Raw genomic sequence first — 27,079 nt, 5'->3', positions numbered from 1 at the left:
TTTTGGGGTCTTCTTGTGTCGTGTTGCAAGCCGCCTCGGTCCTGCGGGAGAGGCAGGGTACAAATAACATGTCTATCCTATTCCATTCTAAATAATAATAATAATAATAATAATACTAAAGGCATGCTAAGCTGTGTTCCCAAGGCCTTGGCAACCAGGGCCCTCCTTGGCCAGCTAGAGGGCGGTGGCGAGGAAGGAAGGGCCAGGGCCTCCTCTCTTTGGGAAGCGAAAGGCTGGCGGCCTCCCTCCTCTTTCTCTTTCCCCTCCTCCTCCTCCTCCTCCTCCGCTTCTTCTCCTTCTTCCAAGGGCCAGGCCTCTCTATAAGAAGCCTGGGCACCTCCAGCGGGAGAAACTCACTCTCCAGCCGGTGCTCCTGGTGCGCAATCCCCAGCTCTCCCCAAAAGTCGCCATGCAGCCCTCCTTCTGGCTCCTTCTCGTCCTCCTCGCCTCGGGCGTCGCTTCGGAGTCGGTGAGTAGTGGGTCCCAGCCTCGGGAGGGAAATGGGGGGAAGAAGGAGGAGGCACGGAAGGGTCAGGGGGAGCCTCTTCGCCTTGCCTTCTCAAGAAGAGGCGCTTTTGTGTTTCTCCCTTCCCTCAGGACAGGATTGGGGGAAACAGTGGCTTCCCTTCTTGGCTTCCTTGGCTTTGGGGAAAGGAGGAGGCTTGGGCTCCCCTAAAAACAGAACCCCCATTTTGGGGATCTGCCTGCCTGCTTCCCTGGCAGCTGCTTTTGGGGGGAACTCAGTAGGCATCTTAAGGGGGTTCCTCACACGGTCCTTTTGCACTTTTTTCATGGGCTTGTGCTGCAAGAGAGGGCCAGGCCAACACACACACACACACACACACACACACACACGGAGAGCAATAGTCCTGAGGGAAAAGGGACCCTCTTTCAGGGCATTGAGGGGAAGGAAGGAGGGGGAGAAACAACCTCTTGTCCTCCTCCTTTTTGTAACTTTGTACAACCCAGTGTAACTTCTCTGTAACTGTTGCCCCCTTTTCCCCCCCCCGAGAACTTGGGGGAGCGAGGATTATTATTGTTATTGTTAATTTTTCCCGCCCAAGCTGAGGGAGGCAAGGAAACGGAGTTGGAATTCGCCTTCCTGGCTGCATCCACACTGGAGAGATAACCCGGTTTGGTAGCACTTTAACTCTTTTTCTGGCTCAATGCTATGAAATTCTGGGAGTCGGAGCGGAGCTCTGGGCCCACAACAAACTCCCAGAATTCCATAGCAAAGAGTCAGACGAAGAGTTAAAGTGCTGCCAAACCGGGTTATCTCTGCAGTGTGGCTGGGACCTGAGCATCCACGGATTTTGGGCCTCCATGGGGACTCTTTGAGCCCAACCCCAGGGGAGATAGCAAGGGCCCCTCTGGCCTCCCCAAAGCCCTGCCCCAACACCAGCAGCGCCTTTGGCATCCCGAGCGAGGGCTGTGCAGGGGTGCTGCTGCTGCTGCCTTCTGGAGCAGCACTTCCTCCAGCTCATAGCTGTGGAATGAGTAACCGCTGACCTCCCAAAGCCTGGCTCTGTTGCAATTCCCGAACGTCACGGGGCATTGCGCTTGAAGTGAAATCCCCAGGGCTCTGGCACGTTCCAGTTCCGGGGCTTGTCCTGTAAGGCTGGGGTTGAGGGCTGGCTCAGGATCAAGTTCCCTCTCTTGCTCCTCAGATGCATACGGAGCTCAAGTAGGCTCAAGCCTGCAAAAACCTATGCTACCAGCCACTTTGTTGCAGCTCACCTCAAAGGGGCTACAATATCCCTTTGCATACTGATTTTCCACATTAACACAGACTAACGTATTTCTGAATTCTGCCTCTCTGAGAACAGGAATCCCTGGAAGTCCTTTGCCCTTCAGCTCCACCTCTTCCTCCCCCCTTTCCTCATACACCTTTGAGTTGTTTGTACAGGTAGTTATTTCGGTGGTAAACACCCTTTTGCCTTGACGACCTTTGACCATGCCAAACAGTTTTTCTTTGCCCGTGTTGTTGATCTACATGCCAAGAAAGACTGTTTGGCATGGGGTATTGTTGCTCTAAGAGAGCTGGTGTGGCGTGGTGCTTTGAGTGTTGGACTAGGACCCTGGGAGGCCAGGGTTCAAAGACAAGTCACACTCTCTCAGCCTCAGAGGAAGGCAAAAAGAAACCACCCCTCTGAACAAATATTGACAAGAAATCCCCATGATAGGTACACTATAAGCCAGAAAGGACTTGAAGGTGACAGTTGTCAATTGTGGAAAGCCAGGGGTGTGGGAGAGAGTGTGGCTTATGATTTTTTTTTAATATACTGGCAGCAGGGTCTGAGGTGCCAGTAGGAAGGGAAAAAGTTGAGAAAGTACATGGAGGATAAAGGAATACTGTAATGCTGGTAGAATTAGGATCCTCAGTAGCCTGCCCCAGGGAGGATGTTTTGATGTTCCAGAGGTTGTAATAAGAACTTTCTGTGCCCTTCTTGACTTGGCAGTTTGTTAAAAAGGGAGTATGCGGTGGTGGTAAGGTGTGACATTTAACTCATCCTCTCTGGTTTGTTTCACCTCTGCCCATGCTCTCTTCTTGCCAGTCCTTCTCATAGCTGAGGTTGCTCTTACCTGATTGTATTTGGATGTGGATGAGAGTAGTCAACAGGGAAGAGAACTGCCCTTAGTGTGTTGCTTTTGGTTGATGCTTCATATATTGATAAATGGTGTTGGAATGAACTTTCTTGTCGTTGATGGTGGCATGTATGAACTCATCTTCTTTCTATGAAGCAATATTGTATTGTTCCTTTGTCATAGATTGCGACAGAAGCTAGCTAACTAATGATTAAACAAACCCCCTTGGGATGCACATTCCTGATTTGATAGCCTTGAGTGAAGGAGTCTGAGGAAATCTCTAGAAATCTGGATAATTTTGAAACTAGCCTTTATCAGCAGCTCTTACATCAGGGACTGGTCCTATCCTCTTCGACATTCCTGAAATTCTGTCATCAGTCAGGAGTGCTGTTGGTGAGCTTGTTATCAACATATCTCTTTGTCTTCACGCTTTTTAGCAGAAGACCTATTAACCTGCTGTCCTGAAGTGGATGGTGTGACCAACTACATAGGAACATCTTTTCTTGAAGTTGCCCCATGTAGCCAGGATAGTCATACCACTCCAGTCATTTGGGGGCACATTTAGTAGCAGGTGGGAGCTTTTGAAATAGTCAAATACTTTCTTTGAGTTAACTACTTAGTATTTTTTAAAATGTCATACATTACAATATATTTAGCTCAGATATATGATTTCATAAGATATGAACTGAAATTGCTATAGTAGTACAAAGTAGTCTTTTTCAATTACGATACCCAGATTAACTTGGTGTCTGCTCTTGGCTCCTTCTCTCAACCTTCTATCATCTATTGAAGACTGTTTAATCTTGTCCTATTTATGTTGAGGTACTGGTATTCCATTTTTGTAAGCCACTCTGTAAGTAAAAAGGTGGAGTATAACTTTAAACATGTCTTAGTGTTGTTTCTATTGCTGTGCATAGATAAAGCCTTGCCATGGAGAATTAAATCAGTCTCCTATGTTGCAATAGCAAAGGAACCTGAGTGTAACATGCCAGTTTGGCTTTCCTCCTCAGTGTTCATGCAGTGTTAAAACAGTAGTAGAATTTCCCAAAATATAAGTATCTGGCTGACCTTATTGTTTTGAAAAGTGGTGGAGCATTATTAATGAACAAACCGGTTTGTCCTGTCCTGCAGCCATGAATCCCTCAGGCTTGTTCTTTCTACTCTTGCCTGGTTTTCTCTCCTGTCTCTCTCAATCAAATCATCATTGTTAACCTGAATATATAACTTTATTTTCAGTCTCTATCATATGATTTGGACAGGTTCAGACAAAGCTCAGGTGTGCCCTCATTTGGCTGATGTGATATAACTGCCTGTTCTGGAAAGACTAGGAATGGGCCTTAAATACTATTCAGGTGTTCTTCATGAGGTCATTACTTTCCTCCAAGTATCTACAGCTAATTTAGTCAGTAAATGACCAAGGTTCTGTGGTTCTTCTTTTATCTGTCTATCAAGTGGTTGCTAGTTAGAATCAAGATACCCTGAACTCCTCACTTCTAGAGTTTCTAGCCCTCATGGCAGGCAAGATGTTTAATAGATGGCTGAAAATGCTAAAGGACTGTAACTTGGTGTTAGGTCAACACCCAGTTTTGTTCTTAATTAATTATGGGATTATCCGACAACACTGGATGTATCTTCAACACTCAGGGGGAAAAACCTGGAATAAAGTTAATATGATTGTTTGAAATTACTGAACTTGTGGATGTATTACAAGCAATTAAGTGAACTGCAAGCCACATCCCTTGAGTAAATGACCATATTTCTCATAGAAACATAAAAAAGGCTTCTTTCTGTCATATCAAAATTCTATCTAGTCCCTCAATTTCCAACCAAACATCTATGGAAAAGCTACAACTAGGACACCTTTATAGAGATTTGCAGTAGAACCATGGTGGCAAATAAACTATCTGTTCTTGAGGAAGAGAACAAACTTCAGGTAGTGTAGATAAATCTGAGAAAAGGGTCCACAAGATTGTGAGGTTGAGAAAACATGGTCCAATTAGTCCATTAAAAAAAAATCCTGGGCTTACTGAACAGTATGCATACAGACCTCAAGCTATAGATGTTGTACCTGATGTCTCTGGTGCAACCCTTGCCCACAGTGCTAGGACACATTGTTGTGATGCACTAGGGAAGGGGCTAGTCCCACAGAACCCTCTCTCCTGGCCAGCTTCCACTATCAGCAGTGCATGTGAGCCATGCCTTGAACTAGATGGGATGTGCAGAATTTTTAAGGTCTAGACAAGAGAGACCCAAGCCTAATTCCAGTTAAGTTCTAGCTAGAATAGGCACACAAAATCAGTGGAGATTGCATAAGTATTAGAAACTTTCCACTGATTCCTTGAGTCTGCTTTATTGCATCCATTGCATTTAGACACAAGAGAAAAAGTTGTAGCTTAGCAGCCATCTCCTGGCATTCTTTAATGCCGTGGGCTACTTGGCTGTGAAACCCTTTCTCTTTCATAGCTGGGGGAAGAAAGTTTGGGTGGGGGGGTTGCTGGTTTTTTTTTTTTTAAGGATTAATGCCTTTAAGGACATGTTAGGCTTGAGGGTATATATCAAAACTGCAGAGCATCATAGGTATGATAAATTGTTTCAGAATATTAATATTGTGGTGTTCTAGGTCAGCGTTCCATTTGTTATCGGCTCCACCTGCTTTAAAAAAAAGGCTAACGAGAAACCTCATTTTTTGTATTAGCTAATCTAACTGAGAGGAAGGAGTTGAACGATTGTATTGCACAAGCCATGTCCTGCAGCATATTCTTAGTGTATCCAACTGTGGTATCAAGAATATGATGCTTTTATAAAATGCATCTTCAAAAAGGAATAGATAGAGGACTGAAATAATTACCATGCAGTCAGCTTGACATTAATACCAGGAAAGATTCAAGAGCAGATGATAAAACAGACAGCTGTAAGCAGTTAGAAAAGGATGCTATAACCACTAAAAATCAACATGGGTTTCTCAAAACCAAGTCATGCCAGACTAATCTTATCTCTTATTTGACAGAGTTTCAAGCTTTATAGATGAGGGGAAAGATGTGGATGTAATGTATCTTGATTTCAGTAAAGCCTTTGACAAGGCTCCCCATGATATTCTTGCAAAACAGCTAGTAAAAGGTGGGCTAGACAATGCTACTGTTAGGTGGATTTGTAATTGGTTAATTGATTGAATCCAAAGGGTGCTCAGCAATGGCTCCTCTTCATCCTGGAGAGAAGTGACCAGGGCCCTGTCCTGGGCCCTGCTATTCAACATCTTTATCAGTAACTTGGATGATGGAATAGGGGACTTGCCTATCAAATTTGAAGATGGCACAGGATAAAAATTCAGAATTACCATAACAGATAAGAGAGTTGGGCCAGAACTAACCAAATGTGTTTTAACAGGGAGAAAAGGTACCACACCGAGGCAGAAAAAAAATGAAGTACACAGATATAGAATGGGTGACAGACACCTGGATTGACAGCAGTATATGGAAAATGGATCTAGAAGTCTTACTAGACCACAAGCTAAGCATGAGTCAGTCAGTAGTGTGATGCGGTAGCTAAAAACCCCAATATGATTTTAGGCTGTATCAATAGGACTGTACTGTCAAGATTGATGGAAGTAATAGTACAGTGTGCCTGCATCATACGTGGACGCACCATACGCAGCTTTGGATCAGAACGGATTCCCACGTAAAAAAAAGGACACACTGTACCACTCTCTTCTGTTTTGGTCACACTTCACCTAGAATGCTGTGTCCAGTTCTGGGCACCACAATTCAAGAGGGACATTGACATGTTGGAGTGTGTCCAAAGGAAGCAACCCAAATGGTGAAAGATCTGGAAAGCATGCCCTATGAGGAGCAGCTTAGGATGCTTGGTATGTTTAACTTGGAGAAAAGGAGGATAAGAGGTGTCATGATAGCCATCTTCAATGATTTGAAGGGATGTCATATTGAGGATGGAACAAGCTTGTTTTCTGCTGCTCCAGAGAATAGGAAATGGACCAATGGATTCTACAGGAAAAGGGCTTCTACCTAAATATTAGGAAGAATTTCTTGATGTAAGAGCTGTTTGACAGTGGAACATGCTGCCGCTATGGTGAAGTCTACTTCTTTGGAGGCTTTTAAACAGAGGCTGGATGGACATATGTTGGAAGTGTTTTGAGTGTGTATTCCTGTGTGGCAGGGGGTTGGACTGGGTGGTTCTTGTGGTTTCTTTCAACTCTGTACAGCTGTTTATGGTCATCACTTATGGTGTGTGCTGCTATGGCACATCTTAAATTTAAATTAAATGTTCAGAGTTCCTGAGTCTACATGTGTAGTTGTGCTTTTGCAAAGCATAATGGCAGCTGGAATGGCAGCTTAAGCCAAAGTGGCTGGTTGCTGCGCAGGGAAAACTCCCTGGTTCAGTCCGATTATATCTGGCTGTCCTTGCCTTGTATGTCAAACCAAGCTGGGAAAGATTAAGCATGTGGAAACAGTATGACACACTACTGTGGCTTGGTACTTTTGGCAAGTTGTTACATGAGGTGGAAGATGAGCTAGTGGAAACTTACTCTTGGGGATGGAGACTACTGCCAAGCATTGTACTTATTTCACAGAGGTGTGTGTGTCTGGGGGTGGATGGAAGCACCACTGCAAAATCATTGGTAATGGGAACTGACAAAGAATACATACTGTGTTTGTAGTTCTTCTAGTCATTGTGGCGTGGAAGAGGAGGGCTAATCTATTTGGGCTAAAGCAACAAACTGTAGTAAGAAGACATTGTGAGTGATCAGGAAAGACTATATGCAGTCAGGATGTACCCAAGAAAACCTAAGGCTTCTTTACCTCTTTATTTCTTGAATTACTATGAATTGTAGCAAGTAAATTTTCCTGAGTGAGCCCAACCTATTAACATTTGTTGTTCCTCACATGTTACTTTCTTATGTGGACTTTGGAATAAAGCAAACCTTGGAGGCAGAAACTTTGAATGGTTTGGCCTAAAATGGGTGAGAGGAAGCCCGGTAGAGTTCAGCTTCTCTGAACAAAGCCAGGGGCATGCAGCCCCCACTAATAAGTAGCCATAGTTATTGTGTTCTTAAGGTTTATCATACAACTTGAAGGTATTACTGCACAGTTCAGAAAGCTAGTTCAAAATTATGTAGGTGATGAAATGACATTTTCTTCATGTTACAAATGGCCCAAATGTATTTTTAAGTCAAAAGCAAGTACCTAGGTTTGCTGTTTCATAACGAGTTGCATAAATATTTGTTGATATACTTGTTGGGGACTAGTAGAGTCTGAACATCATCAAGCAATTGGACAGTTAGATGTAGGTGCTAGTTACCTGTTGCCAGTAACTAGTAAATTTGGTAGTATAAAAATGTAAAATAAGCAAAGCTGGGTATAATAATATGCAGGTCCAGATCTACTGTGAACAGGAATAATGGAGGACAGAAGCATTTGGAATGTGTAGGACAAAATAGAGGGATGTGATCAGTGGAACAGAAGAAATACTTGTACAGGAATATTGGAAGGAGATATATTTGTGTCTGCAAGTGGACAGTGTGCATTTGGTAGATTTCCCCTCAGTAAACCTGTAAATTGCTAAGGATCACACAGTGCTCTCTTTTTCCAGGAATACTTAGTAATGGTAGCAGTTCTGAAGCTTGACTCAAACTTCTGAGAATGTGGAAAGGAAAAAAAATCTCTTTGATTCAGCAGTTACATTGAGCATGTGAATGAATGTACTTTTCACATGCAAGTGGCACTGATTCATCTTTCACTGGAATGGCAATTGTGGTTATAGTCAAAGAAGATGAATATATGCAAGAGGAAAAATGGCAGATGAAAGGTTACCAGATCTTTTACTGCATTGATCACAAGCTGCTTTATCCCATTTTGTATTCTGGCCATCCAGCCAATAAGATGCTAAGTCTTGTTGTCTGTCACTTCTGGCCTTGTTTGTATACTCTAAAATAATGCATACAGTATATTCCGAAATTAGACTCTTCTCCCATATCTCAACTCCATAGTGTCCTATTATTAATAAAATACTAAATAAAATAGCACTGTCAGTGTGCATAGAGCATGACAGAGCAACAGAAGCAAAATGTTAGGTATCTGTCCCAAAAAGCTTGCATTCTATACTGTTTAATACTGAAAACAGTGAAGCTCGATAGAGGGAGATATGCAAGTGCTTGAGTTTTGTTTTGGTCAGGGTGAAGATTGAATTAAGCCAGAGGCAAGAAACCTTAAAATTTTTTGGCCTACTGTTTGCATCAGCTCCACCAAACATGACTTATGGTAAAAGACAGGTGCTGTGGACCAAAACTTCTAGAGGGCCAAAGCTTTCCTATAGAAAAAAATAGATGGGGGACAACATGAGACATTTGGGTGCCTGAAAGTACAGTGTTACCCCGGGATACGAATGCGCCGCCTTACGAAATTTCCGGGTTACGAAAAAATCCAATTGAAAAAAACTGTTCCGGGTTACGAAGGTTATTTCGGGTTACGAAAGAAATTTTGGTGCTTTTCGGCGCTTTTTCGCACCAAATCGCGGCTTTTCCCCATTAGCGCCTTTGGGGTTTCGGCTTGCGAAAGCCTTTCGGGTTACGAAAGCGGCGGCGGAACGAATTATTTTCGTAACCCGGGGTAACACTGTACCCTACTTGAGAAAACATTGATCTGAAGTGTTTCAGTAAAAGCTGAAGTGTTCTGGGAGACCAGAAGAACTAGGCTGCTTGCTTCTGAAATAGTAAAATCCAAGGGGATTAATGCCATCACCTTTGGGAGTTGAAAGGGAGGGAAAGGAGGACTACTTTAGATGGTATCAGAAAAAAATGCTTGGCAGTTGTTCATGTTTTTTGTTGTTAATGTGCCTTCTACTCTGACTTAATAGATTTTCTTGATAAGATGTATTCAGAGGAGGTTTACCATTAGCCTTCCTCTAAGAATAAAAAAGTGTTATTTGCCCAAGGTCACCAGGTGGGTTTCCATGACTGAGTGTGAATCATACCCTGGTCTCTTGGAATTCTAGTTCAGCACTCAAACCACTACACTACAGTGGCTTTCTTTTCCTATTTGTGTGACTGTACATTCAGGTTGCCTGTTGACTTATGGTGACCCCATGGATTTATAAATTTTTCTTAGGCAAGGAATAATCAGGAGTGGTTTTGCCAGTTCCTTCCACTGGAATATAGCCTACAGCTAGATGGCCATCTCCCATCCAAGTTCTAATCAGGGCTGACCCTGCTTAGCTTTCAAGATTAGATGGAATCTGGTGCCTTTATGTATTTAGACCTTCCTATTCCTGTTTACCATAGATTAAACATCTATGCAATATCTTACTTAATGGTGCAGCTTTACTCATATGCAATAAAAAATTGGACATTAAAAATTTGCAGTTCCATGTCTCTAATGATACAAAATATGGAGAGAATGCATATTTACCAGTACAGTAGGAATGGATAGCTCTGGTGAGCTGGGAGCCAGTTCTCTGTTTCTAGAGGCCACAGAGACTGCCAGAAATACTAAAAAATCTGGAAATAGCAAGAATTGCTGGTTCTCAAATACATGTATACTTTTGTAATAGATTTTGCACAGTGGAGTCCCTACCACCTATTAAAAGGGTAACTTGCTGCTCCTCAAGACTTACAAAAGAGGCAGTTCACTCTTTTTGATTAGAAAAAGGATGTTATGAGGGGTTTGGACTGGTTAAGGGGCAAAAAAAAATGCGTTGAAGCCATTTGCAGCTCCACTTTTGCCCCACTCTGCAGTACAATGAAATATGAGACATTTTAATTCTTCACTCCAAAGTAGCTAACCAGGTGTGATGTGAGATAAATTTATTATTAGTATTATTAGTATTAGTATCCCACTCTTTCCCCAGAACTGGGACTCAGAGCGGCTCAGAGACATAGCCATGTTACTCTGGAAAACCAGTATGCAAGGGGATCTTGCAGCACCTTTGAGACTAACTGAAAGACAGAAGTTCTTTCATGAAAGCATGAACTTTCATTTAAGCTTACTTCCTCAGACACATGTGGTAGAGTGGAATGAGGTGTGACATGGGGTAACTGCTCCTCTTTGGGAAAGAGATAACTTGAGCATTATTTAAAAGTATTGTTTAAAAGTCTTAGGCTGAGATGGTCACTTTGCTTTTCCTTAATCAGCATTTTATGATTGCCCAACTGATATTATGGATGACTAACATTCTGACTCATTAAGTTTAGCTGCTGTTGCTACTTTTATGCAGACAAATAAGTCTAGGAAGAAGAGGCATATATAATATGTGATATGCTGAAGCATGTTAACATGGTGACTTTAGGTCAGGGTACGATTTTTCTTCACACTAGATGTCCTGAGCCGTTCTGAGAGTATTTGCTGTTGGTCAGCATCTCCCATCCAGCCTTCCAGTATAATTAATTTATTGTGATTACATTTCTGAAGTTACTGTGATTCCATTACTGAATGTAATGACAGGAAAGAGCTGTGCATACACAAATTGGCATAAGACAATATTGTGGATGAATATTGTGTGTATAGTGGCATAAAGTTCTTGATATGTTAGAGAAATTTGCCTATACTATTTTTATTATTGGCTATTGATTCTAACTAAAACAAGAGGGCCTGAACAGACAGGCCAAAATAAAGCTGCTTTGGGTCACTTTGGAGGTATGCTGTTTAAATGACACATGCATCTTAAGAGGCTAGAAGCGGCGCCAAAGCTGTGTTCAGTCCTTAGGACTGGAGTGTGGCTTTGGTGCGGTGTCTGGCCTCTTAGGACGCATACAACATTTAAACTGCATACCTCCAAAGTGACCCAAAGCAGCTTTATTTTGGCCTGTCTGTTCGGGCCCAAAAGAGTAACATTTGGTAATGCAGCAGTATAAGTGAATAAGATGACTCTTAGGAATTAATCTTGGAAACGTTTAGGTAAATTAAAAACTTCCAGGACTTTAGGAAGAGATGCAAATGACATTAGCCACTTTTGGTGGCCATTTTGACAAGTATTGCCAATCACGTATGTGTGTGCATGTTGTCTCTGTTAGCCTTAGTGGGGTTCTTCCATTACTCCCACATCAACCTGTCATTACTCTTAGATAATCCTGAGAATACCCTCCAGGTATCCTGACTGTCTGTGCTGAAGTGGACAGCAGCTCTGAAGGCTAGAACATATGTTCTTAAAATCAGTATAGTAGCTTCAATTCTTCTTAAATATATTTATGGCTTTGGTATGAACACTCCACAGTGCCCTCTTCCCCAGTTCAAATGCTTTTTACAATGTCTTTAAACAATTATATCTCATTTTATTCTTGATTACATGCTGCTGGTTAAGATGCTTTATTGGCTACTCACTGTGTTTAGTGCATTATTTATTGCACTGTTAGGGTACAATATTTGGATCTTTAAACTTCACCCATTTCCTTGTTTGGGCCATGAGGAGATGTTAACTTGTGTGATTGTGGCAAAGAGAATTGCCTGTAACAGTCAGTGGCTATATATTAATCTGCTCTAGATGAGGACGGCTGTACTAATCTGTTGGGCCTCCTGATTAGATTAAAATGTGTAGTACAGACACTTGTGCAAGATACTGTATATAACAGGAGCTCAATTGTATGAACAAACTTAGATTGCCTTCAGGTATAAAGAAAAAACTGTGCCTAAAATCTTTCCTGATCTCTTGCTTATCTGACTTTAAGTATGACCGGGCCAGACACATAAACAATTAAACCTAGCCATTTTGGCATTGGGAAATTGTTCAGAATACCTCAAGGTGGTAGTCAAAATAATAGAGCATAGAGATGGAAAACATATTTTCTCTTGGGGAGAATTTTATATTGTGGCCACAAGTAGATAGAATGATACTAGACATGGGAGTTATATCTTATTTCCAGGATGGGAGGCCTCAGACCTCTGCATAGACCTTGCCAGGGAACAACACCCAAGAGAAGGTTTTTGCTTGTGGGCGCCAAGGCATCTGACTAGCTGCTGTATGAAAACAGGATACTGGACAAGATGAATCTTTGGTCTGATCCAGCAAAGCTGCTATTATGTCCTCAGTCTTCTGTAATTTAGATAGAATTCTTGCACCCATTGACCAACCATTCTTGCAAAGGTCTCAAATCCAGCTGCCTCTGGGTAAGATGGATTTCTTGTCTTTCCACTAAGTGAAGTGTGTGTCAGCGTACTTCCTTCATCCTGTCCTAGATCATTTGAAAAAATTATTTTAGACTCCACTACCAGGATCTCCTAGCCAGTGGCTGTGTTGAGTTGGGTATTCTGCGATTCATAATCAAAAAAACAAAACAAAAAAACCCCACAAAAAACAAAAAAAAAAAAAACATTTCAGTGCTTTTCCCCACCCTGCACTCCATGTAATTGCTTAATATCTGGTGGATGGTGACATGAACACTTGGTGAGGGTGCATACTTAAATGGTTTTGTTTATATAAAGCAGATGAGAGATCCTTAACTTGTTCTCTTCTCAAACATGCTACTTGAAATGCAGCACACAAGTGCAGAACAAGTCCAGGTGTTCAAAATCTGACTTTCATGGCTCACAACATTGGGCTCCACTTTTTAAAGACCAGCATCTCAAATGTATGCTCTTTCTTTCTTAGTAACTTTTGAGGCCTTTTACACAGTAGGACCCTGCATTGGATACCTAATATGGTTGAAATAGTGATGACTGTAACTTCACCAGAGTGTCTGCTGACAGGAGGAATCCTTGAACTTCCTTGCATCTGAGCAGTCACAAGATTAGAAAGAAGTGATACTTCTGCTTTCCTCCTCTGTTGCTCTTGTATGATGTGACCTCTTACCACTTTACTCTCATCTCACAAGAGTTGCAGATCGTTTGAGAAATGTGTATTCAGGAAGACTAGAGCTGCATTTTTTCAAAGCGTAGGCTTTAAAATCCAATAACCTAGGAAGCACAGGGTTTATCTTGGCTGAGGCACCCTCAGGACCACATGGGCTGCCAAGTGGTTACGTGACACCCATTTGGCGGGGGAAGAGTGAGAGGGAGGAGAGAGAGAGGCCAGCTTTGGCCTGTAAGGGTTTGCATTTGCAGCTTTGTCAACAGAGTCCTGTCTAAACAGCACATTCTGTTTACTTAAGTCACGTTAGGTAAATCTTGCAAGCTTAGTGCAATTGTAGAGCTGAACTAAAGCCTGTTGAGATGGAATAATATATTTTGAATTCATAGAGAATGCTGGTCATGTTTTCATGCAGCCAGTTTGAAGGTCTCATACCTAAAGACAGAAGAAACTGGACTATTAGATACTTCTTCGCAATCTCTTCTAAATAAATTTGTGTAACTTCTTAAACTTGCAGGATGGGGAGGAGTTAGCAGCTATCTATCCATAGGTTTAACAGCTCACCTAATCTCTTTGGTCACTTGTTCCTGCTGCTGAGCAGGTTTAGATGTATAATGTCGTGTTGGCAGGAGCAAGTTGAGTTTCCTTTCTGCCTCCTCCTGTGTTGGTCAAACCATAGTTTTACATTCGAACTGGCAACCATAGGCTTGTGGGATTTTACAGCAAATTTGAAACGCACAATTACAAGTGGGTACTAAGAAATCTGTTAAATCTTTACCCTCTTTTACCATTTCCAGAAACTCCTTTGGAGAAGGAATTAGTTGGCAAACTGGACAGGTTGGGGAGATTGCAAATTGGATTTCCCATAGCTTTTTGAAAAGGGAAATCAGCTGTAGTAGTTAGTGATTCAAATCAGGATTGGGGAGATTTATGGTTGGTCTTAGGTTATTTGCTTATCTCTCAGCCTAGTGATCCTTCCCTCAGTTAATTATATTAATATAAGTTTTCATTGGTTGACTTCATACATAGCTTTGTGTATTTCTAATTTCAGAATTTATATTGGTGCCCTTAATCTGTAGTGGCTCTAGATTTGTACTATAGAACATTAGAGCAGATGAAAGCAGCTTTGAGATGTGCAGATTATCCCATGAGGTGCAGTAGATATTTTGTTATGTGCCCTGTGCCTTATTTTGCATCTAGCTCCAGTTGTTGGATTTTGGATTTTAAAAAGCCAAAAAAATTACATCTGCAAGTCCAAGTCTGCCTTCACTTGCTCTAGTGTACTACAGTTTCACTTTCTGTGAAACAAAGTGTTTTCATGAACTTTGTTAGAAACTTAAGTTATGTTACCTCACTATTTTTTGTCCATTGGAGCATTCTATTGTACGTTCTTGGTGCTTCATTGTGTTACTGTTTTCAACTTATTGTTAGCCCTTCCTCATGGTATTTAATATCTGGGCAGTTAGTTTGAGAGTGTCGTAAATCTACACACAACTAGGAGCATATGTACATTTCCTTGGCACTGCAACCTTTGCCATGATGGTGTTACAATCTTTAAAAAGGAAAAGAAAAAGACCTGTTTTAAAATTAAAACTGTGTGCTGTTAGTGGTTAAAATGTTGCAGTAAACAACAGATGTGTGGCTATGGTCCCATGAATATATACTTTCCCACCCCTGATATATTTTGTGGTTGTTTTAATTGGGAAATATGTTTAACTGTATAGTAATGTTACACTTTAATTGTGTTTTCAGTTATATCTCTTCTTTAACCATGTAGTAAGCTTCTTGTATCCCAGGATTGAGCAAAAAGATAAAAAAAATTTCAGCAAAACCGGCTGAGGTTCCTACATATGGAAGTGAGAGGTGGTATTTTTACCTCCTGCACAACTTCCCAAAGATGCCCCAGTCTCCAGAACAGATTTTCAGGCCATTAGAAAAGAGAAGTGAAATTGTTAAAAGCCTCTTCCACCCCATCCCTCCCCTACCAACTGAAGCATTTGATCTGAGATCCAATCCTATCTGTGTAGCATAGGCTAACTTAAAGTTGGGAAGGAACTAGCCAACGTGTCTGTGAAATAGTAGTCATTTGCCTGATCAGATCATAATGTTAAGAGGGGGTAGTAGGGAAGCTGTGATGGAAGCACAGGGAGTGAACCATGGCCAGGGTGGAAGAAATAGGGAAATACTTGCCAGACCATTCATTGTGTTAATGGCTCCTCTGGTAAGCGAAGTATATAGTGAAGTACTAGTATTTTCAGAGCTACTTCCACACAACCCAGAAATTGAGCAAATAGGCCAAGAGGAAGCATTATGTGTAGATAGAACAACCTAAGAGCAATATTTACTAGCACAGCTCATAACAGAGATTGCACACATAAGCAAATACTTGGAGCACACCATCAGGGGAAGAGTGAGCATATGAGACCTTGGAAAAGCTTGTGTGTCAGGGTCTGGGAGTGGGCAGGAGTGTTGTCTCAAATCAGTATGTGCCACTCCACTCCTCATCCTGTGCTCTAACTTAGAATTTAGAAATCAAGAACAAGCACACTTAGAAAAGGCATGACAGGCAAGAATCATAGCACCATTGAAGCTGGTATTTTATTGACTTTGGAATAGTCTCTAAACCCACGCATGTGTGCATGAATGCATGTATTACAAACATACACACTTAAAAATGTTTATGATTAGCTTCATGTCCAGTGGTTTTTGTATATTACATGGTACATATTTGCACACTATATGTTGTAAGAATGCTTAGATGTTTGTAAGAATCTCTGTACCTCTGTTTATTCCCAGCTTGTACCCAAGTACAAGAATCCTCTTAATTCCAGTGGTAAGATCAAGGACAGAATCCTTTTCATGACTCACAGTACCTCTTTGTGTAAAACTTTTGCACCAGCTGTGGAGCAGCAACTATACAGTACCTAGATGCAGCTCCACCCCCTGGCCAGTGGTTGGCCATAGTGGTGTATCTGGGTGCCACTGAGCTGCACACAGCCAGGTAGATGGGGAAACTGATGGGCTCTTGCTTTGATCTGTCAGGGCTCTTGCAGTATTTTGGTGCAAGCATACAGCTGTATGTGGATAAAGTACAGAGGTGTCTGTTTAGTGACATAATTAAAACGTACAGTATTAACTTTATGTAAGCATGTAAAGTCTAACTCGCTATTGCAGGAAACTGTGGAAGACAGGAGAAGTGTTCATTAGCCATCCAGCAAACCTTGGGGTTGTACCCCAACACTGTAACTGCACCCACTAAAACAATATTTTTCTTGTACTTGCCCTCAGATACCCTCTCTCTAGGGGTCACTGAGGCATGTTTTGGGCCTTCCTGAGCCGCTAGAGGACATTTTGGGGCAAACGTGTGATTGGTTTTTTAAAAAATTCATTTAGGCCACTGGGGCCCCAGGGGCCCCAGACATGGTGCTGGAAAGCCCTCCACATCCCCTAGATATAATTTTTGGGCATTTTGGAGCACAAGAAATATTTTTGTAGTCCTGGTCCCAGGACAGCACTGAGGGGCTGCTTGTGCATTTTGCCCATCCCTACCCCCATAGTTTGTACGGTGCCCAGCTCTTTCTGGCTTTTAACAAGCTGGTGTAGGAAACTTAGAGAAGGATATTTTATGTGTGTTTGAAGCATTTTGGGGGGGGGGGGGGAGTGGATGAACAGAGAGGAAGAGACCAGGGAGAACACAGAGAATGTGCATGTGAATAAAAAGCACCAAGCAGAGGACAGAACTGCAGCTAATACTGTCAACAAAGCCTTCACCTAATAGTAGTATTTTGCTCAGAGAGTGGCAGGATCAGGCTTGCAGCTGCATTCCAGCCATACCTTCATAGAGATAGGGTTTTTTTCCCCACTGGCATTTCAATATGATTTTCAGAATGTTATAATAGTTTTTTTTGTTCAGTAGATAAGCTAAACAAAATCAATGCAGTTAAACTACTTTTATTTACAATGCAAAGGGATCTTGTTGTTGTGGCTTTACTTCGCAAACAAAGATTCAGGAAGGACCCATCCGTGCTTTCTACAAGCGCGTTGATGACATTGGATGTATCCTTCCAGGCTGTGCAATGGATTTTTCTGGTGGAGCGCAGCGTGCACAGAACTGGCCTCAATCTTGTACTTTTGATATTAACTGAAAGAAGTTGATAGCATGAGCTTTCATAGACTTGAGCCTACTTCCTCACATGCATGCAAGATCCCTTTGCATACTGATTTTCCAGACTAACACAGCTATGACTTTGAGTATTTAAAATGGTTTAGGAAGAAACAATAGCTTTTCTAGAGATTGCAATAGTGCTCAAGCCCCATGGAACATGGTAGAATGTATGTCTTTGCAGATTAGCAGCAGAATTCTTAGCAACTTTTATTTTAATTTTAAAACAAATCCTCAAATTTCTTATTTTGATTGTTTATTCAAGATTCCCTAATTCTCTTTATTTTTATCAAGAAGCTTGAATAATTGGACAGCAGTGTAAATACAGAAACTGCTCTATAATAAACACATGTGAATAAACTTTACAGGTGTACAAACCAGCAGTGACTACATGTGACAAACTGTTAACAGTGTACTCTGTACAACCTGTGTGCATGTGTACCGATTACCTCTACACAGGTATGCAGTGTGTGAACACCCTTTGCTTCACAGTTTGAAGCTTTTTGCACTTTTATCTGGCCACTATTAGGATTCCAAAGGGATGTGATACATGAAGCAGTTTTGTTTCTGTTCATATTCTCACTTTGCCTAATTTGAGGCCTCAATAAAGAAGCTGGATAGGGATGTTACAAGTGTGGCCTGGATATTTACCAGATGATTTGGGTAGCTTCTATGAAGGACAGTGAATTGCACACATTTTTGGAGGATACACACCAGATAAGAGATCCTATCCACCTGCACCTGTAACATGCAAATCATTAACAGACATGAAGCGCTACCTCATTCATGGCTTGGTCTTTGTTTTATGTGGTAACAGCTTTGTTAGCTGTAGCTGTTTTACTTTCTTTTATCCACACAGTCCTGGAAAGTGCAAATTAAATGAGGTTATGAGGTTTAATTGTCTGACTCTTTAGAAATTGTGTGGGGCAATATCCTGTGTTTCTCTCAGTATGTACTTAGCAGTTTGGACTCTATTGGTGTTCAGGGAAACTTTGAGGAAGTGTAGATCCTGAGGCTTGGCTTTGCAGGAATAGCTAACTCTGAAAGCTTATCATGTACAGTTGGCCCACTGTATTAGCAGGCTAGCTATGCATGCATTGGAATATCCGTGGCTTGCCATGCCCCATATTATTCAATAGTGGTGCATGCTTGTGGATGCACTGACAGAAATGCACACACATTGCCGACCATTGAACAATACAGTATGTGGCTTGAGTGTCTTTGTTTTCCCCATCTGCAAGGGGACCCAGAACTGAACCCCCCCACAGAGGGGAAGAGTCCATTGTATCTTCCTTTGCTGGGAGGCAAGAGTTACCAGATAATTTGGCTGATAGTCTCTGGTGCCCCCGCGGAGGAAATTTGCCAAGAAAACTCTGTGGGAGGTTTGCCTTAGGGTCACTATAAGTCACAAAATGATTTGAAGGCACACAACAACAATGGTATGCTGTCGAGTTCTGTTTTCTGGACTCTTAGTGGTACAATATTTGGGAGCTCAGCTGGAAAAGCAACAAATGGTAGTCAATCTGAAACTATCATGGAGCTAAAAATATTCTCCAGCTGCAATAAAGGAAGCATTTGTAAGTTTTGCTAGTCTTCTAAGGGCCATATCAATTAGATGTAGCTTTCTCCCAACCACTCCTGCCCTAACAATCATGCCTGTGAATCTCCAGGCATGTCTTAGTGCAGTTAATTGTCACAGTGCTTAAATACTTGAGTGTCTTGCTGCATTAGCACTTGTGGCTACCAGTGCCAAAGTGTGCGTGTATGCCTGCACACAGTCTGTGGCTGGCAGCTGAGAAATAAATCTTTCAGCAATTTGTAGGTTAGAAAAGCTGCTTCACCACCCCTTTGCTCCTCCCAGTGATGTTTGTTAATCTCACTTGGCACTCAGTATGGGTAAAAGCTGCTTAATGCTCAGATACACTGCAACTGGATTAAATGCAGAAGTGATGGGCTTCTGTAGTTAAAGGATTCAGCTAGAGAACATATTAATAGCAGGACTTGTGTATGCTGCCAGAGCTTTATGGAAATGCGTAGCATTTTTAGTATAAATAAACTTTATTATTAATAAAGTAAACACATTATCAAATCTGTGGTGTTGCTTCAATGGTGTTGCAAAAGCAGGAGTGTGTGGAGCCTGTGTAGAACATAGAATACATGAGATCTCAGTACATAAGAAAACACTTGGATACCAGCTAAATAAGAGTGCTAAATGGGCTGCTTATGTCTCTGGCAGACAACGCAAAGTGTTTTCTAAAAAAGGCACAGATCTACTTTAAACTCAACTTTCCAAAACCACGATAACTGAAACTCGGTGGAAATCTAAAGGTGCCTCAGAATTGCCTTCTAACTTCTCAAAGACAAAATTTGGAAGGCCCTGTTTGGGCAAAACATTTTTAGAACTGTAAATAATTCTTTAAGCAGGATTAGCAAAATAACTTGAGATAGGAGTCAGCATTTTTTGAGGTTCATATGTATACAGGTCTATGTATAGGTAGTTATATGTGAGCTACCTTGGTGTAGCTACGCATCCCATCTTGGAAGAAAGGTGAAGTATAAATTCCATAAACAAATACATTGTGAAAACAACAGCAAGGGCTAAGAAAGACAAACATACAATTCTGTAGAATTTTAGTCTCTCCTGCTGAAGTTATAAAGTTCCTGCTAGGATAGAAAAATACCTGATTTCAAGCCTATCTACATAGACTGCATATTCAGGAAGGACCGTGGCCTATTTGCCATTGATGACTTTGGATTAGAGTTAGGGAAAGTTACCATTTTGAATTACAGCTCTCAGAATCCCTTAGCTGGCATGGCCAATTCTGGCAATTGAAGTCAAAAAAGTAACTTTTAAAAGTCTGTCTGAAGCTTACTTTTATCATGCTGCATATGCTCTTTCACAAGGTCTGATGCTCAAAGTGAGCCAGTTCTGCTCCGTTTAAAGGGACTTGGAAGGATCCAAACTAGGATAACTTAACCTGGGCTATGCAAGATGCGCTGTCTGGAAGCTAATCTGAATAAAGAACAGGCTGTGCTTCAAGCTAGCAAAGAAATTAGGCTGCTCAACAAGGTTAGACTTGCACCTCCCTGAGGGCATGGCAGAGCTTGTTCTCCTTGGGAGCTGTGACAGAGGCCTCTATTGGGAGAGAGCTTCAGAATGAACTCAGGATCTGTAAATAGTGGAGGATGGAGTCAACCAGTCTTATGTGAGGCCAGTGGTCATATGTATTGTGTTCCTGTGGATGGTTGTCTTTTGATGAAGCTTCTATTACTGAATGAAGTAGCCTTTGCACATTTTCTTAGTTTTGTTTGTTTAAGATCTCTGTCAGTATTCAACATTTACAGAACATTTGGTCTTATTAGTTGCTTACACAGAAATCAAGTGATTGGTTCATGACAGGGCTGTGGAGAACAAGGTTCCCAGTAGATAATAAAGGTATGATGATCCTGTTATTGTATCTTTTGAGTGAATATAGGTATAAAATGTGCCATTCTTCATTCTTACAAATGAACTTCAGAATAACCAATCAAAGTATACATGTGACTGTATACAGTCTACCTCTTGTCTTATTCATCCTGGTAAAAAATCCAAAACATGAACAACACCCCCCTTCCCCCATGCACTCCACCTATTCTTTTCGATAATTTTCTAGTCAGATCTGCTTGGTCTTTCAAGACTCTTGGGGACAAAGGAATAGTTTTGCCAGTGATTCATCACAATGAATGCAGTCTGAGTTGGCATATAGGTGTGTCCCAGCAGTCAGCACCTGCTTGTTACTGTCTACTCTGTAAAGAGCACAAAAGCTGGTCACATTGTATGAGGTCATGAGTCACTTTCTCTCCATCTCTTACGCACTCACACGCATACATTTTGGCATCAAGGAACAAATTCTGAAAGCAGAATATATCCTGTTTTGCAGACATTTTCTTCAGTTCCATCCTGCTGCACAGTTCTATTGACAGAGGTTTATTGTGGCTGGATGAAACTACAAGGTACCACCATTCTTGATCTGTTTGGAACTTCTGCAGCTATTGTGACTTACTGGCATCTGACTGATTGATTTATTGATTGGAGTTATGCCCCCACAGTTCTCTCACAATGGGATCCAAGGCAGCTAGTATGTGCCAGGCAATGGTAATCTTCCAGAGAACAGCTCATGGACAAGACTGTTTTTTGAAATGAAAGTCTTGTCAAAGGATTTTTCTGGTTTGGTCTTCCTTCTTTATTAATGCCTTTCCCTGATCTGACCACTGCTGCAGTGTCTTGTGGATGTGTTGCTTTGAATTTTTAGTGCACCATATATGTTCTTATGATCATTCTAGTTCCCAGCTTTCCCTCAATGGAGTTGGACTACGATTTTCCTTGTGTTCATAGAAAGTTCTCATTAATAGATAGTTGATGCTGTTCAGTTTGTGCATATAAATATATTTTGAAACAGGGAAATTCAAACACCTTGATCTATTTGGATGATGATCATACTCCCAGGTGCAAACAGGAACATTAAGTTCCAAAATCAACAAACAACCTCATGATTCTGGAATTGAGTTACCTGTAAATCTAGCTTGCCATACCCAAGGTGCAGTGAACTGCAGGGGGCGGCTGTCTTCTCTTAGATCAGCAATGAAGCTTGCCTATGGTTCTTCAAAGGCACAGGGTAACTGGCCTCTGATAAAATCATGTAGTTTAACATCTGAACCTCAGCAAAGTCACTTTGGCTTTTATGTACTATGCAGTGGCTTATCTGTTACTGCTGCTGCTGTGCTAATGCCATATCTGTGGCTGTATTAGGTCCCAGCAATGTGGTCTCATTTTATTTCCAAAGGGCAGCTGCTGAGATTGCTTTTTAAATTATATTTTCTTGGTGGAACACTTAATTCATGTACGTTAATATTTATTACCCTAAAACCCTTTGATCCTCTTCCAGCAGAATTTTCAGTGGTGAAAACAAACAAATTTATCAGTTTTAACTCTTGTATGAGAATGGTATTTGAATTCTGAGGCTTTACAGAAGCAAATAATACCATTTTAAATATATGACACATAAACACTACCAGAGGAGCAGAAATTCATGTTGCCCATGAACATCATAGAGCAATATGGAAGATGGTGCCAAAAGCTTTTTTTTTTTTTTTAAGGTTACTATTGCTAGTTTCTCTCCTGGAATAGGCATTATCTCTTTAAAAGTTCACATAGGAGAAGAGACAGATGTACTACATACACACCCTGGACAAAAGGACACAGGTAGAAGAACAAGTCCGTAAATGAAATGCCCTTTCTTACTGTCCCAGCTTTTATATGAATTCTGTGCCATGGCCTGGTACTCCTATTCTGAAATGGCATTTGGAGCATTGTTTTCAAATTACCAGTAGAGCAAAATCTGCTTTATTGGTTAGATGGACTGCTGTTGTTACTGTACCTGGTGTCTTCTTTCCAAATGGTATATCGTAACAACTCTGTTTGACACAGAAATTTCCTCATTCTGCAGGATGGATGCATGAAGACAATAAAGAAAACAATGCCAGTGTCATTCATTCATATTCTTCTGAGTCAGTTGATCAGCTGCACATTGATCTTGCAACTCTACCTGGCTCCAGAACAACTTTGTCTGGTTTCTGGTCCTTCAACACTGTTCCTTTCTAATACTGTTTCTCCTTTCTTAGGTGAGAGAAACTGAGACTATGGACCCACAACTGTATACTGAGGAATTTCCTTCTGGTGACTTGCCAGATGATGAGGACTCAAGAACTGACTTCATCATCGATGAAGAAGATAGTTCAGGTTCAGGAGATGGAGAAGGTATGATTTTCTTCTTGGTCAAAACCATAAGGCTTCTCCATGTAGTGGTGTTGCTGAGTTTATACTCAGCTACAGATGATTATCTTGTGGCCACATCTCTGCTAACTTCCATTGTGTTCCTATTTACTTTGTTGAGCAACAAATAGTTGATGTAGGCTTGAGGTACAAATGTTGAATTCCTTGACTTTGGTCCTGAAGCTGTATGAATGCAAAAAATCTAGGTTATATGGATGGATGGAAAGAGGTAATAGTTACTTCTGTGCCTCTTTTTGCAAATCTGAATGCCTATTGACATGGTTTATATAGCTGACTTATTTTACTTCTAAATTGCCTTCTTTCACACAAGTCCAAGCAACAGAGGAAAGAATTTCTATATTATGTAGATGAACTAAATATAGGCCTGAAATTCCTAGTATCTCTCTCCATTGGCTATGCTAGCTAGGGATAATAGGAACTGCAGTTCTAAAACTTCTGGAGAATTATAGTTGCTCATCCCGTAATAGGAAAATTTGCTACCTTGTAAGTTAAGTTTAGTGACTCATTACAACCAGGGACAAAAATTTGGACATCTCGAATTCCTTACTCATCCATAGACTATAAGATATTTTATTTATTTATTTGATTTTTATTCTGCCTTTCTCCCAAAATGGGACTTAAAGTGGCTTACAATATAAGTTTAAACAAAATAACTAAAACAATATGTAATTTTAAAGTTGAAAAATACTAAACAATCATTTCCATTAAACCACGTTTTTAATTTAATTTTAAAAAAATTCAAAAGCATAAAAACATATTATATATTAAGAACAGTTTAGCTAATGCATGTCCCTACTGCTAGGTGAAGAAATAAAGGTTGAAGAAGAAATAGGAAGATCTTTGCCTGCCAATAAAAAGAGAACAGGGGAGAGCCAACATGCCTCCCTTGTAAGGGAGTTCCATTGCCTGGGAGCAGCCACCAAGAAGGCTCTCCCCCGTGCCCTTACCAGATGAGCATGGGAGATTGGTGCTCTTTGCTTTTTCCTAACTCTAAACACAGACTCATTCCAATTTCTTGCCCTCATGCACACTGTGTTCTCAAGAAAAACAAGCTCTGAAACTAATGCACAAGTTGAGGCAGATCGGATGGTTTCCATGAGCCAATTAGCCTCAAGGAATAGGTGTTCAAAAAAGAGGCACCTTCTTCAAGGCAATACACATTGTATAGAATTGTAATGCTATGAACTGGCTAATGGGTGTGAGAGCCAGTGGCTGAAAGAAACAGTGGTGGTTGATATGAGGAAGAGGAGTGTCTGTGATATGCCTGTATATTTTGTGATGCAGTCTCACCAAAGCAGTCCAGAAAAAACAGATGAAGATAATGACTCTATAAAACTCTTACTATTGTTCATTTTGGTAAAAATGACTAAATATTATCCTTCTTTGTTATATAGGTTTTACAGATACTGAGGATGATTTGAGTTCAATCACTGACAGTCCTTCAGTAAGTATTTACAACTGCTTTTGGTGTGAAGTTTATTCTTTGTAGTCGTTCAACTGGTGATGTGCCATTGAGGACTTACTGTCTGCATGCAGATTTATTTTACTTCTAAGAAGAAGCCAGAAGCAAATAGTACCTACCAAAATGTGCTAGCAAGTTTTGAAAAACTGGAAATATGACAGTAGTTAGATACATACTTGTGCATATTCTTAACACAAGCAAACCAGTACATAGTTTTTTGTGGGTTTTTTGGGCTATGTGGCCATATTCTAGCAGAGTTTCTTCCTGACGTTTTGCCAGCATCTGTGGCTGGCATCTTCAGGATTCTTCATTCTCTGAAGATGCCAGCCACAGATGCTGGTGAAATGTCAGGAAGAAACTCTGCTAGAACATGGCCACATAGCCCGAAAAACCCACAAAAAACTATGGATGCCAGCCGCGAAAGCCTTCGACTTTACAAAACAGTACATGTCAGAGATTTCTGTTTTTCAAAAAATGTGTGTTCCACAAAACCAGAAGAAGTGTGTATTGACAGTGCTACCTGTTTCTAACATGCTATACGATGGAATATGGCAAGGATATCCCTGCCATATAAATCTCAGGTGCTACAAGCCTGTTCATTTTGCTGTAGATACATTTGTCAAAATCTAGTTTTGTGAGTTTGTGTTGATATATTGCTTTGAGATGCACTGACCCCAAGATAAGATCACTTGTAACAAAGTGGAGAGACTGGCTCCTGAAATTTTACAGGGTGATTAAAAAAGAATGGTGCAAAACCAAATAAGAGCAGCTTTAATTTTTCACAATTCTTTTTAAATCTCCCTGCATTGGTAGTTCTGTATTATTTTAATTTTGGTGGATTACTCCCAGTTGTGTACTAAAGGAATAATTCTTATCCCTTTGTTTAGGTCTTCATGGACAATTATATCCCTGATTCCAAAACAGAAACCAAGGATAGGAGTGAATCTGCTGTGATAGACAATGAGATTATAATTCCTAAAAAAGATACACCCCCTGAAGGAGAAGACTTGCCTAACAAGATCTCTTTGGCCAGCACAGCCAGTGGCAGCGTTCTTGAGAGAACAGAAGTTCTTGCAGGTAATCACCTTTTTGATAGAAAAGTAAACTTGAAATTCTCTAAAATCAGAGAAGGTCATGCTGTTTTGAAGAGAACCTTTTATCAGTAACGTAAGAGAACTGACAAAATATCACATATGTGTACACTCAGGCCCAATATCCATGGGGGACACACTCTGCCCCCCCCCCTCGTGGATACCAAAATCCACAGATGCTCAAGTCCCATTGACCCCAATGGTGGTGTGGCCACATGGCCATGCTGCCATTAGGAACAATGGATTAAAGTCCATCCGTCCACCCTCCCTCTCCCTCCAAGGCTTCTGCCCTGGGCTTGTTTTCAGGGGTGGAGGCTGGAGCCCCATCAACTGGAGGGACCGGCGCAGCAGCTTGGGGTGTTGGGGCTGGGGACTTTGAGACTCAAGCCTCAGTCTCGGCTCTGGTTCCAGCTTCCTCCGGCCAATGGGGCTCCAGCCTCTGCCCCCTATAGCCAAGCCTGGGGCAGAAGCCTTGGAGGGGGAGGAAAGAAGGAAGGAGGGAAGGAGGGAGGAAAGGAGGAAAGGAGGGAAGGACAAGGAGGAAGGGGGGGGGAGACTTCAGTCCCATTTCCCCCAATGGCTGTGCGGCTGTGTGGATGCACCAACATTGGGGACAGCATGGACTTGCTGTCTGCAGATGCTCATATCTGCAGATGGCAAATCTGTGGATACCAAGGTCCACTGTACTGTATGCATTAAAAGAAAAACAAAAGATGCAGGATGCTTTGATTTAGATTTCCTGCATGGCAGGGGGTTGGACTGGATGGCCCTTGCGGTCTCTTCCAACTCTATGATTCTATGATTCTAGGAGTGGTTAATTGTTAAAACAGCATTGTTAAACTTGAAAAAAGTAGGCTGTATACATTTAACCTAAAATGACATCTCCTAATTATGCTTTTCCCTGACCTGTTACACTCCCTCTCACATTTGTAACAGTGGATATGAGGAACTGTTTTTAAAGACAGAAGCTCTTTGTTATTGGGGTGAGGCATATGTCTACAAATGGAGGTTGCAGCATCTTAGATCTTCTCCTTCCATGTACCTAACCTCCATGCATTGATAGAAATGCCTCCATGCTGTCCTGTGTTCTGAATGTATAGTCCATACACATTCTTGCTAGGCATGTAAATTATACATATGGAACCTATGCATTTCAT

At 41.3% G+C, this 27,079-nt stretch overlaps 1 protein-coding gene across 2 annotated transcripts in view; it reads left to right on the top strand.

Annotated features, from left to right (window-relative positions):
* The first annotated feature begins 214 nt into the window (after window positions 1-214).
* SDC4 (syndecan 4) overlaps window positions 215-27,079 on the top strand; it is a 30,695-nt gene continuing 3,830 nt past the window's right edge. Inside the window, exons 1-4 of one of the 2 annotated variants that reach the window (XM_042462963.1) lie at window positions 215-469; window positions 23,198-23,333; window positions 24,764-24,813; window positions 25,719-25,908. In XM_042462963.1, coding sequence (XP_042318897.1) covers window positions 410-469; window positions 23,198-23,333; window positions 24,764-24,813; window positions 25,719-25,908 — 436 coding nt within the window. In that variant the 5' untranslated portion in view covers window positions 215-409. Of the gene's footprint in view, window positions 470-2,873; window positions 2,980-23,197; window positions 23,334-24,763; window positions 24,814-25,718; window positions 25,909-27,079 lie in introns of those variants that run through there. The other variant, XM_042462964.1, reaches the window with a different exon arrangement.

The sequence above is a fragment of the Sceloporus undulatus genome, chromosome 4, assembly GCF_019175285.1.
Source record: "Sceloporus undulatus isolate JIND9_A2432 ecotype Alabama chromosome 4, SceUnd_v1.1, whole genome shotgun sequence".
NCBI lineage: Eukaryota > Metazoa > Chordata > Lepidosauria > Squamata > Phrynosomatidae > Sceloporus > Sceloporus undulatus.
The sequence above is the reverse complement of the archived record's forward strand: the minus strand, read 5'-3'. Positions and strand labels throughout refer to the sequence as shown.